Below are 13,772 nucleotides of genomic sequence, written 5' to 3' on the forward strand. Positions count from 1 at the left end.
CTCTGCGGGGACATCCTCTGAGTCAATAACCCCGCAAGACACAAGTGCCTACATAGGGGGTAAATTCAAAATAATACATGATGTGCATACATCCTTTCTTCACAGTCACCTTTGCAGTGCTACTCATTCATTTGATAAACTCTTTACCATAATGGATTATTCTGTAGTGAAGTTATTTTCCTACTGATTTTGCCTTCCCTCAGTCTTGGTTGTCTTTGAGAGCATAATGACAATGAAGTGTAAGGTGATAGGTATGTTTGTTAATTGCCATTTGGTCCCTTGTAAGTTATAAGTGACCTGTATAAACCTCATATTCTATCAGTTGATGGTGGTGGTGTACTGCATCTGGTGCAGCCTCCTGTTGAGCCAGACCAACATGCAGTTGTGAGTAATACTCCACAGATTATATGAGGTTACAGTAGAACAGCAATGTTGTTTATTTCTTTACTACAGGAAAATAATGAAGAAACATTGACAGCTGTTACAGAGGAGGAAGCAACAGAGACACTTTATGAGGTTTACATCTTTTAATACTTTGTGTACAGGAAATACAGGCGACCAATAAAGCCAGTTGAACAAAAAATCTGTTTATTCTTCTTTCAACATGTTGAGGTGATGGGTCAAAAGAAATGATTGTGACATATGGTGTCTCTGACTGCGCTTCCATCTTGTATGTCCGTGGGAGGGTCAGGATGTTCATGGTTTGGATCACTGCTGATGTTTGGTTCAGAAGGACAGTGTTCTCCTCTAATTGTGGCAATGTTGTGAAGAATCACACATGCCACAATAATGTCACATGCCCTTTCTGGGGTGACCCTGAGTCTTTGCAGGCACTGGAACCGGGCCTTAAGCATTCCGATAGTCATTTCAATTCTGGCTCTTGTCCTGCAATTAGCCAGATTATATCGCTGCTGTGGGCCCGGTTCAGGGTCAGGGTAAGGGGTAAGCAAATAGGGTAAACATGGATACCCCCTATCACCAAGCAAGTAGCCAGTGAACTCTCCTAAGACAGAAGGATACACTTCAGTTCAAATGTCCCTGAAGCAATTGGTCTTTATATATTTTAAAGTATTCTCAACTCACCATGTCCAAATTTTGTGCTCAGTGTACATTCACGGAATATTTGTGAGTCATGGACAGAGCCTGGCCACTTGGCTTCCACATTTGTGATAATGTTGGCAGCATCACATATGATCTTCACAGTGCAGAGAACACAAATTAGCATCCATTACTATAATGAAATAATTTGTTAGTTTGAAATGCTACAGGGAACTATGTACCTGTACATTAATGCTGTGGAAAGACTTCCTGTTCACATAGTCTCCTTCATTTACTGAAGGAGCAATGATTGGAATGTGAGTGCCATCTATACAGCCAATCACGCCTGGGAACCCTGAAAATAAATGTAAAATTTAAGTAGTAGTTCAAGTATCACCACATCATAAATTAAGTTTTGGTCATCCTGATACCTGCAATTTTGTGGCATCCCTCTTTGATAAATCTTGTGGGTCTGTGACCGGGGAACACCACAAACGTGTACAGGAGACGTTTCAGTGCAACTGTAACATTCCTGACTGCCCGACAGACGGTAGCCTTGGAAACGTGCTCAGCTTCACCAATATTATACAGAAAGCTCCCGTTTGCAAAAAACCGAAGTGCGATACAAATAATATGTAATGAACTGAGAGCATGTCCAATGTGTCACATGCGTAATATATGGCCTGAGGATGTTATCCAAATAAATTATAGATTGTGCTGAGAAACGGTAACGTTCGCACAGACAATCATCAGGAAATGATAAAATGTCCAAACGCGCTCTGATCACTCTCTCCCGGCGGAGAGCTCTGCGGAGAATTTGGGCTTCACGATCTACTGGCTCTTCAAGGAAGGGACACGCCATGTCTGACACTTCCTACTGTCAGGTTTCCGACAAAGGGGCGGAGACAGTCAGGGTTAGTTGTAGTAAACCTGCTAGGGGGCAGGTTAGCTTCACGGCGTGTGTCGTCATAGTGACTCACTCAGGCTTCAGCTGAACTCGCTTTGTGAAACCGAAAACCCAGAGTTTTCGTTAACTCAGGGTATACTTACTCAGTTTTTCCACTAAACCGGCTTCCTGAAACAGGGCCCAGGAATAATCTCACATAAATACAAATAAACACAAACACATGAGAACAGAGGAAAAACTACAAAAACACAAATGAGCAGAAAAACTAACAACAGCCAAAGACGATTATAAAAACCGAGACAATTAACATCTACTGTTCAAAGCAAGCAAAGCCTTTAAGTAATCTACACCATTTATTACTTTTCCTCGGTTTTCTGGCATCACGCCTGAAGTCGAGGTTCGAATGAACTTAAAACATCTGAGTTTCGTAATGTGTTCTCAGCTTGTTATAATTCTAGACAAAGGGGAGTAGCAATTTTAAAACATAAAAATATTAATTTCACAGTACTCGATACAGTTATATTTCCAGAGGGCAGATTCTTAATCATTAAACTATCTATACTTGATAAAACGCTATGTATTGCAAGTGTATATGGTCCAAATGTTGATGATCCCTCATTCTTTCACGGTTTTTTCAGTGCACTCTCTGAACACTTAGATGGCACACTTGTTCTTGGAGGCGACCTCAACCTGGGACTAAATGAAGACATGGATAGGCTCAATACAGCAGGAACTCAGGGCAACTGGCAGTCCACAAATATAATCAAACAGTATATGAGCGACTTTGGTCTTTGCGATGCATGGCGCTAACTTCACCCCACCAGTAAGGAATATAGTTTTTTCTCACATGTTCATCACTCCTACTGTCGTCTGGATTATTTTTTTATTATTTATTTCTGCAAATATTAATCTCCTGCTAAAACCAGGCAAAGACCCTGTATATCCCTCAAGCTATCGTCCAATATCCCTTATAAACGTAGACCTTAAAATAATCTGCAAAGCTCTCTCAAAGAGACTGGAGAAAATAACCCCCCTCTTAATTCATCCTGACCAAACTGGTTTCATAAAAGGTAGGCACTCATCAACAAATACACGTAGATTACTTAATTTGATAGACTACTCATACAGTAAAAACCTTGAAACTACAATATTTTCTTTAGACGCAGAAAAAGCATTTGACAGAGTTAACTGGAAATTTCTGTTAACAACTTTACACAAATTTGGTTTTGGATCCTCTTTCATTAACTGGTTAAAAATATTATATAATTCCCCAACAGCTTGTGTTAGAACAAATGACCAGACATCCTCCAGCTTCTCTCTCCTGAGGGGCACCAGGCAGGGATGCCCACTCTCCCCTTCACTGTTTGCAATTTTTATTGAACCACTAGCAGCAGCAATTAGACAGAATTCAGTAATTAAGGGCATAAAATGCAAGAACGCGGAACATAAAATCAGCCTTTATGCGGATGATGTGTTACTCTTTCTCCAAAACTCACAAACCAATATCTCTGGGGTGATTGAATTGATAAACTCTTTTTTTAAGAATATCAGATTACTCAATTAACTGGTCAAAATCTACAGTCCTCCCGATTAATTGCTCTAAATATAAAATATTTAGGTATTAATGTTTCTCCCAAGCTTGCAGATCTAACTAAATTAAATCATATCCCACTTTTAAAGAAGGTAGAAGATGATCTGACTAGATGGAAATGTTTACCCATGGGAAGGGTTGCTGCTATAAAAATGATGGTCTTACCAAAAATAAATTATTTATTCTCAATGATCCCAACTAAACCGCCACAAGATTGGTTCAGATCTCTAAATTCGTATATGTGCAAATTCCTTTGGAAAAATAAACCCCCACGTATAAGCTTAAAAACACTACAAAAGACCAAGGATAAAGGAGGACTAGAACTGCCTAACTTTCAGCACTACTTTTTAGCCAACAGGCTTCAGTTTATCTCAGGATGGCTAAAACACACCCTCTTAGATGAACCTTGGCTAGATGTAGAACAAGCACTTTGCAATAATCTAGAGATTTCAGACCTACCATTTATCAGCTCAAACATCCAACGACATGAATGCTTTAAAAGCATCAACATCAGCTCTTCTCTGACAGCATGGTGGGAGTTTCTAAAAATAACGGCGTCTTCATTAATCCCATGCAAACGTACACCTATCTGGAACAACCCTGACATATTACAAAACAATAATATGATAAACTTTTCAGATTGGAGTGATAAAGGAATCAAATATTTAGAACATATACTAGAAGGAACAGAATTTATTTCATTTGACGGACTAGTTACACAATATGGGATCAACAAGAAAAGATTTTTAGAATATCAACAAATTAAATTCATAGTAAAAAAGAAATTTAAACCGGGTCAAGTTGAACTACAAACACCACCAAGTGTGGTTCAATTTCTTACTCTTAAACCCCCCAAATTACTTTCCAAAATATACAGAATGCTTTCTAAAACAGATGAATCAATATCCCTTCCTATTGCAAAATGGGAAGCGGATTTATCAGTTAACTTAGACCAAAACTTCTGGTCTCAGATTTGCTTAAAAACCTTTCATCTAATTAGAAATCCCAGTCTTCAATTAATTCAATACAAAATATTACATAGAGTGCACTATACAGGTCATCGGATGTTCAAGATGGGCTTTACGTCTACCAACAACTGCTCACACTGCCAAACCAATTCACCGGACAATTATATCCACGCTCTTTGGTTCTGTCCACCAGTTCAGAAGTTTTGGCGCGAGATATGTGAAGACTTATCGAAGTGTCTGAAATGTAACATTCCAACTTCCCCCTTAGTGTGTTTGTTGGGCCGCTTAGATAATGTCACTTCAGAAAAGAATATGGCCCATATGGTTTTCACTGCCCTATGCATAGCCAAGAAAACTGTCCTCATGAACTGGAAAAATAAAAATAATCTTAATTCTAACCAATATAGAAATTATCTATTAGATTACATTAGTCTTGATATTAAGATATGTAGGCTGTTACATCTTGCAGGAGCTCTCCTCTCTTCAGGAACTCACTCTGCAGGAGGGGGAGATACAGGAGAGGTGGAGGAAGATTTCAGCCTGGGCGTCTATTGGGGTCACTTGCCCCTCCCTTCCTTCTCTCCCCATCTCCAGCTGCCTCCCTCTTCCCGCTCCACCACAACCACCCACACATGCAGGGCCTTGGAGTAGGGGTATGTCACCAGGGTGCAGGGGAGGCATCCCCCCCCCCCGTCCCCTTCTGGCTGCCTGTGCCTCAATTTTATCCCACAACTTAGACATTCACATTACTCACACTCTCATTACACATACATATAGGATCTTGGGAGTGTGCCGCTACACGGAATCCAAAAGACCATCAGGGTGTACACCCCACCCCTGGCGTCGTTGCCCACCTCTCAAGGTTAAATACACGTAGACATTGAGGGCTATCAGGAGGGGCTGTGCGCTTACCTGCTGCTCTCTGGCAGGTAGCTCCATGCCCTCCTGGGTTTTAAATGCACCTTAGAACACACATGCATCAACACTACATATGAGTAGGCGGAGGAAGGTTTGGAGTCTTCTCACACCCCCGTTCTCTGCAGCCTGTTGGAGCAGGGGGGCTAGGAGGAGGAGTCAATTTTCCGATTCAAATCAATTTTAGCCAGAATCTCAGGTTAACGCTCACAAAACTATTTCAACAACCGCCAAACAGCTAAAAAAGTAAATGTGAGCAGGTAAACGGATTCTGCACAAAGATGCATTGTTCACTCGATGGCATGTACACAGACACACCATCGAGGCTGAAATTCAAGTGTCACTCGCCAACCAAAATTCAAAAGCAAAAGAAGATCAAAACTACGCTTCACGTTTGATAAACATAGTCATGAATTCCCTCTTACTTTTGCTGTTTTGCTTCTACCATGATACAAATCACACTTCCTGCACAGCTCTTTCTCTCTCAGTGTACTTCAAGAACAGCTTCCCATCTAAAATCTTTGTTTTCTGCATTATTTGCTTGCTTATTAAGCACCAGTCTACTGTTGTGTACAATGCTGCCAGGCGGTAAGGGTTTTTTTTAAGGACCTCCGACATGACAGTCTAATTTCTGCTGTTCAGTACTGAAGACATTTAAACTTTTGCTAAATTGCAAAACGCTGTGTCTCTAATTAAACCTCTGTAACTTTGCTCTGCTTCAGTTCAGCAGCATCAGGTAATGTAGTAGTTGTTGATTCATGGTTTTCTTCAGTTTTTGATCCACTGCAGAATATTTTTAAGGTTATCTGCTATAAAAAGCTAGGCCAGGAAAATCTCCTTTGTGTTTTTCTGTGTTTCATTGTCAGTTACTTTGACACAAAGGCATCTGCTCTGAGGCTTACACCTCTGATGAAGTCTCACAAGCGTCAGTACTGATAAATGATCAGAATTATAATATTTCTGACACTCTGACTCAAAATTGAAGTGAATCGAATCGAGGATTGTAGAAATCATCGATACCCAGCTCCAATTGTATATATGTGACTTAAGACTTAAGCAGTGTATTAACTTAACTGTTCACAAGAATATTGATTTTATACCTGAAGTCTCTGATTTAAGCAGGCAGGTAGTGCTCAATTGGTTGATTTTATATGAAAGAAGGATGAGATAACATGTCAAACACCACCTTTTCACCTAAGCCTGGGCTAACGAAGAAGCTCAATGTTATGATATCAGTTACTTTTACATATCTACACCCCGCCACCTCCAAACAGGAGTTTTGGTTTTCTCGAGCCAGCTAACCAGCCCCTCATAAAGAACTCTCCTCGGTGTGAACTTTCATGTGTTTCTTAAGAAGTACGCTTTGGTTAAATTTCCGTTCACACTTATTGCAACCAAATGGTTTCTCTCCAGTGTGGATTCTCATATGTGTTTTGACGTTACACTGATGTCTAAATTTTTTACCACAAACATCACAACCGAATGGTTTCTCTCCTGTGTGAATTATTCCATGTTTACTAAGCGACTTCTTTTCATTAAATGTTTTACCACAAATATCACAGTGGAACGGTCTCTCTCCTGAGTGGACTATCATATGCCTCTTAAGCCCACATTGAGCTCTGTAGGTTTTTCCACAAAGCTGACAGCCAAACGGTTTCTCTCCTGTGTGGCATTTCATGTGCTGCCTAAGATCATCCTTTACATTAAATCTTTTATCACAAACATTGCAATTAAATGATTTCTCCCCTTTGTGGCGTCTGGTGTGTCTTTTGAGACTGCACTGTTGTTTAAATCTTCTACCACAAATGTCACAACTAAAAGGCTTCTCTCCTGTGTGAACTCTCATGTGTCTTTTAAGATTAAAGCGATGCCTGAATCTGTGTCCACAGTCATTGCAGACGTATCGTTTCTCTGCTTTGCCTACGCTCATCTTTGAATCTGCTTTCTGCTTCACCCTGGAGCATTTCTTATTAAGCAGATGGCTGGAAGGTGTTCTTCCTGAATGACTTGTCACATGACTCTGAAGAGACTGCTTGGAGAGAAAGTCTTTACCGCACTCGGAGCAGCTGAAGGATGTTTTAGCAGGATTTGAATCCGACTCCTTCTGATTACTGTCTCTGTCTTTAGTTTTAGGTCGACAATTGGACAAAGGTTCCTGCCATTCATCATCATCATCAGTAGCATCATCATCACTGTTGTTACCATCAACACTGACTTCTGCCTCAAAAGCAGCTGAAGCTTGTTTATCAGTATTAGGCTCTGAATCTCTGCGTGGATCTGAGTTTGTGGTCGTTACTGGTGCTCCACCTGTTTCTGTTTTTATGTGATTAGCTGAGCTGCTGATTGGAGGCTCATCCTCTTCCTCTTTTTTAACTTCAACTTTAACCTCTTTTTTAAAACTTTGCCTTTGATGCAGCTCTGACAACTGAGGTTTCAAATCATCATCATCACCATCTTCACTCTTCACAGGAACGCCAGTGATGAGGAGCCCATTAGGTGGCTTTTCCTCCTGAGTGCTCCAGGTTTCCTCCTGCTCTTCTTTTATGTGGAGGTTTGGGTATTGCTGCTCCAGAGTTTGGATCCATTCAGGTGAAACTTCTTCTTTTTTAATAACCAACAGCTGTGGGATATCTGCAGGAAACAATGAAACATGTAGGTAAATTGTGTGATGTTTATATGAATTCTACATCAGCACAGAGCTGTCCCATTATCTAAAAAGAAAAAAGACAAAATAAGAAATATTAACATATTTTAAAATATGGAGAAAAGAGCCTTGTAATGCATTTACGGTGGTCCTACAGAAAAACGTGTTTATAGGCCTGATGTCACAGTTGTTGAAGGAAATACAGAAGTAGCACAGCATCTCTTTAATGATCAGTCCAGAATGCTCAGAATGAAAAACATTAAATATGATTCATCAAAGTCAGGTGAGGCGTGCCCGACATGTTCTCTCAGGTGGAGACGCTGGAGTAGGCCCAGGACACGCTGGAGAGATTACATCTCTCGGCTCGCTTTGGAATGTCTTGACGTTCCCAAGAATACAGTAGATACATGGATAGGTATCAGACTGGCACTCAATATCACCAAATTTCCAAAGAAAAGGTGTTTGTGTGGTCTCGGAAAGGCTGGATTCTTGCAGCCCTAACTTATTGTGATTGTGTAGTTCTTCCTGTTATGTTTCATGTAAATGGGTTAGTGAGCTTCTCGCTATGATAGAAATTCAAGCTAGGCTATCAAAGAGCGATATCGTTGTTGTACTTTCTATACCAAGTGTGTGAATTCCTGATTTGTTATATATGAAAAAACAATTGTCCCCTAACCTTATTGTGCAACCTTTGGCAAAAGCATCTTAGTCAGATTTGAGCCTGGACTTTGACCAGACCACTGCAGAGGCTCCGTTTTGTTTTGCTTCTTTGAGCCATTCGGAGATGGACGTACAATACTGATGTGTTTTGGATCACTGCTCAAGTGCTCTTGAGCTTGAGTTTTATGCTAGATGTAAGGGAACTTGATTTAACAGGCAATAATCAGGCCTCAGTGTGGCCACTGAAATTGAACTCAGCTTTCAAAAAAATGTGATTAATCAGTTAATTCATGATTTTTTACACTTTTCACACAGGGCCAGGTAGGTTTGGATATTTTTTCCCTTGTTTTTGTACGTGTAAATGTGACAAATATACAAAAAAATAAAATAAAATAAGGGGCAAATGCTTTTTCCATAGCATACACTATGACAATGTAATTTGAGTGCATTTTATTTTGTTTTCTAACACTGTACAGTTTGCAGAGACGCCATTTACCATATGTAGACTGGGGTGTACCTGAGAAGGAATCCAGTAGAATCTTTGTGTCACCTCTCAAAGAACTGAAGTAATGATTGTGGAAAATTATATCATGAAATATCACATTTTACAGTTACCATGGACTGACACGTGCTAAACTTGAACATTAATCAATTTTTAAAAATTTAATTAAATTAAAAATTACAGAAACATATTAAGGATTTTCTGAAATTACAGTTCAAAAATAATATAACAATGTGGTAATTTAAACACAATAGACTGATTATTTGCTGGCTGTGCCTTTATTTTGTTTTTACAAAATAATTTTGTTTTTAATATATAGCAGTATTATATGGCAGTAACTGTGGATAAATGTGTGGACAACTTCAAATCCACTTCTCTTGCATATTTCCACAACCATATCCATAATCACAGACTGTGTATGCTATCGTTGTATATAGTGTATTATCTTACTTATTTTATATTTGTTCATATTTTATTTGTATTTTTGGTATTTTCCTTCTGCTATCTGTACCTGAGATGAGGTAACACAAAGATTTCCCCGCCGTGGGATCAATAAAGTCTTATCTCATCTTATCTTAATTTTGTGTGACCTTTTCTTCAGACAGCATTAAAATGTTTGATATTTTATTATGATGTGTAAAATTATTAATTATAATGTATTATATGTGTCCAAACCTGTACTGGTCTAAAGTAAAGTTATTTTTGTAAATAATATAAAAAAAAAAAATGACTGCTTTCATTGTGTTTCTGCATCAGCAGCACCGTAATGTCGACAATAGAGGAGCAAGAAAATTTGACTTCGCCGATGAGGGTAATCGTTTGCCATAACGCGATGCAGCGATTAACAGCAATGAAATCTGATTATTCTTACCAGAGGTTTGGTTTACATTCTCGTCCTGCTCCGGCTGGACTCCGAGGGTTTTAATATCAGGTTTTTCTTCTAAATCCAGACTTTCTCCGCCCTGCTCCCGATAATAATCCACCTCCTTCATGCTGTCTTCATTTGTCTCGTCTCCAGAATAAACTGCAGGTTCGTCTGAGAGAAGCTGGGCCTCGGCAGAACCGAACACCGCACAAACACATGCCGATTACATTCTTCTCCACGTGACTGTATTATCAGAGCCGGACACAAACAGAGCGCACGTTCTCATAAATTAGCACAGGCATCCGCACGGACACCTTTGATACCGAAACTTGTCCTGAAGCGAGGTTCTTTAAAAACCACTGTCACGTGACCAGTGACGTTTCACGTCATCAGCCCTTCACTGCAACTTTCTTCGGTTTTGGTGGTCTAAGTTTTATCTTAGGTTGTGATTATAATATAGATAAGCTTCCAGAAAAGCTCTCGATGTTTCACAAACAAGTTCTATTAGCTTGGTCCCTTATATATAAACACAACTTTACACCCCATACGTATTCAATTTGGAATAATAGGAACATAGTGTATAAAAATAAATCTTTTTTTTTTCTAGGTGGGTTGAGAAACGGATCGTTTTAGTGAATCAGCTGTTTAATCCTAATGGGCAGCTTATGTCCTATTCAGAATTCTTAAACACCTATAAATTTCCAGCCACACCCAAAGAATATGCCATATTATTTGATGCAATACCTACGGGTATTATAATGCTTTTTAAAGGTATTCAACCTTGCATATCATCTGTTTCTCTCCCCAACCCTTTAGATTCACACATAGGAAGAATTTGTCTAACAAACCACAGCAAAAGTAATAAGAATATCCGTGCTTTGTTCCAGACAGAATCTCTAACTATCCCACATGTGGTCTCTTATTGGAATTTCTTCGTCAGTGACATTAACTGGAAAAGAGTATGGACAATTCCTAACAAGTATCTGGTAACGAATAAAGTGAAGGATGTCTCATTTAAAATACTGCATAAATTTTATCCTGCTAATCATTACATGACGAAGTTCAAAAGGGACATAAATGTGAGCTGTGGATTTTGTGGAAGCCATCCTGAGACTGTGCAACACCTCTTCTGGATCTGTTCATACGCTAGAACATTTTGGAAAGACTTCAGTAGATTCATTGCTGGACATCTCTATAATGACTTTACTGTGAAACGGGAAAATGTTGTATTTTGTTTCTTTCGAAGGCAAAAAAAGAAGATGTTTACTTTATAATAAACTTATTAGTTATCTTAGCTAAATTTGATTTTCACAAATGCAAATACAGTAACAAAAAACCTAATTTTAAACATTACTATAATGATGTTTTATGTTACATAAAATTGATTAGTGGATCACTTAACAAAAAGGCTATGAAAACTATTACTATTTGTAGTAATTACAAATTTTTTGAATGTTTGTAATTCTTTGTATTACACCCCCTGGCATATGTTAATTTTGTTCTGATTGTATACATGTTCTGTATACTGTTTCTTAATAAAGTTTAATATTTTGAAAAAAAAAAAAAACTTTCTTCGGTTTGAAGCTTCTGTTAATAAACACTGTTTATTAAACAGTCCCAGAAATAGCTGATAAATCAAACGTAATCTTTTTTAAACACTGTTATAAGACTAGACAAGACTAAGAAAAGAATAAAATAAGACGTTTGGGACCCCATCATCAGCTGCGAAGCTGCAGCAGGTGTGTTTTTAAGTGAAACTTGTCTAAATCTGTTAAATACGTTTAAACTGGAAAGTGTTTGCGGAGTATTGTTGGTGTGTGGGTCTGCATATGTCGTGTCTTTTTAGTAAGTAAGTAAGTAAGTAAACTTTATTTATTAAGTGCTTTTCACAGACAGGCAATCACAAAGCGCTGTACACAAATATTAAAATATTAAAATAAACAATAAAATCAATAGACATTATATACAATGTAAAAGATCAAATGTAAATAATGTAAAAAAATATATAAAATATGTAGATCAACAAAAGGCTTGTTTGAACAGAAGAGTTTTTAACTGTTTTTTAAAAGAATCCACAGAGTCAAGCAAACGTAATTGTGGTAAACTGTTCCACAGCCTTGGTGCAACAGACTGAAAGGCTCTGTCCCCTTTTGTCTTCAATCGTGTACGGGGAACAACTAAGAGACTCTGAGTCTGTGAGTGGAGATGACGAGCAGCAGTGTATTTTAAAAGAAGCTTGGATAAGTAATCTGAAGCCTGGCCATTTAGTGCTCTGTATGTTAAAACAAGAATTTTAAAGCGAATTCTAAACTCTATTGGGAGCCAATGTAAAGAATATAAGATGGGAGTGATGTGAACACGCTTGGTAGAGCGAGTTAGTAGTCTGGCTGCTGCGTTTTGTATTGTCTGGAGGCGAGAGAGAGATGATTTATCCAAGCTAGTAAACAGGGAATTACAGTAATCTAAGCGTGATGACACAAATGCATGAATGAGTTTTTCCAGTTCAGCTGAGGAAACCATATGTCGCAGTTTAGACATGTTTCTTAAATGATAGAAACAGGAACGAGACAAAGATTTTACATGAGAGTCAAGGCCCAGAGAAGAGTCAGATATTACTCCAAGATTTCGAATATTTGACTTGACAGATGGACAGAAAGAGGCAAGAACCTGACTGATTTTAGAATGTAGCTCAGGAGGAGCTATGATCATGGTCTCGGTCTTGTTAGTATTTAGAACAAGGTAGTTGCTTGAAAGCCAATTTACCATTTTATTACCAGCTATTTAATTCAGAGACGACACTGAAGACTCAACAACTTGTTAACTGAAGTTAACAACAAAAAATTAATTTCAGTGTATGACAATGATGTATTTATTAATTAGAAATTAAAAACGGACACGCAGTCTTTTCAGAACTTTTATTGATGACCTGAGATTGAAACAGTAAGCCGCGTCAATGTTTAAGTTGTATTGCCTTCAATTATCCACCAGATGTCGCTGTTATTAGTGACATTTTTAAACTCCGCTTTAAACCACTGAATACATAAAAAAATAATAATAATAAAGTAACAAAAATATGAAAAGGAAAAACATGCAGTGCATGATCTTCACACCACAGAAAATGAATCTTTTCTTGCCGGGATGGCTTCATTTTATTTATATATGGATTGTCTGCAGGCTGTGCAAAACGCTGCAGCTATTCACATGTGACACCATTGCTACCTCGGGTATGCTGGTTTCCTTCCCATTTTAAGATCCTGGTCATTTAGAGCCTTGCATGGACTGGCACCAGTCTACATCTCTGATCTGTTACAGCCCTATGTCCCTGGCAGGTCCCAGAGGTCATCCGATCAGGGCTTACTTGCTATAAAAAAAGACTAAGATGAGAACTAAGGGTGATAAAGATTTTGCCACTGTGGCCCCTAGGTTGTGGAACTCTCTCTCCCAAACCTTAAGAACTGTGGACTCAGTAGTTGTTTTAAAAAACAACTCAAAACTCACCTTTTTAAAACTGCTTTTGATTAATTTTTGCCTGTTTTATATTGTCTGTTTTACCATTTATTATCTGATATCTTATGTGCAGTACTTTGTGACTCTGTCTAGAAAGGTGCTTTATAAATAAAATGTTATTTTTTTATTTATATACAATTGAAGAAAGTGACCCCAGCTTTAGGTTCATACATGC

At 38.5% G+C, this 13,772-nt stretch overlaps 1 protein-coding gene across 1 annotated transcript; it reads right to left on the bottom strand.

Moving 5' to 3' along the window:
- Nucleotides 1-344: 344 nt before the first annotated feature.
- Nucleotides 345-10,410, bottom strand: LOC101481887 (uncharacterized). The gene is made up of 4 exons (XM_004565969.4): nucleotides 10,097-10,410; nucleotides 1,281-8,050; nucleotides 1,084-1,195; nucleotides 345-1,003 (listed from the first exon to the last, which is right to left on the bottom strand). The coding sequence occupies exons 1-2, from the start codon at nucleotides 10,215-10,217 to the stop codon at nucleotides 6,729-6,731; spliced, it is 1,443 nt and encodes a 480-aa protein (XP_004566026.3). The 5' UTR covers nucleotides 10,218-10,410; the 3' UTR covers nucleotides 345-1,003; nucleotides 1,084-1,195; nucleotides 1,281-6,728.
- Nucleotides 10,411-13,772: the final 3,362 nt, after the last annotated feature.

This window comes from Maylandia zebra, linkage group LG8 (assembly GCF_041146795.1).
Source record: "Maylandia zebra isolate NMK-2024a linkage group LG8, Mzebra_GT3a, whole genome shotgun sequence".
In the NCBI taxonomy this organism is placed as follows: Eukaryota; Metazoa; Chordata; class Actinopteri; order Cichliformes; family Cichlidae; genus Maylandia; species Maylandia zebra.

What these genes read in the sequence shown, in the direction of transcription:
- LOC101481887 (XM_004565969.4), bottom strand. Translation starts at nt 10,217, where the DNA reads ATGAAGGAGGTGGATTATTATCGGGAGCAGGGCGGAGAAAGTCTGGAT. An exon ending in GAATGTAAACCAAACCTCTG is followed by an intron (nt 8,051 to 10,096) that starts GTAAGAATAATC and finishes TGTTTCCTGCAG; the next exon opens with ATATCCCACAGCTGTTGGTT.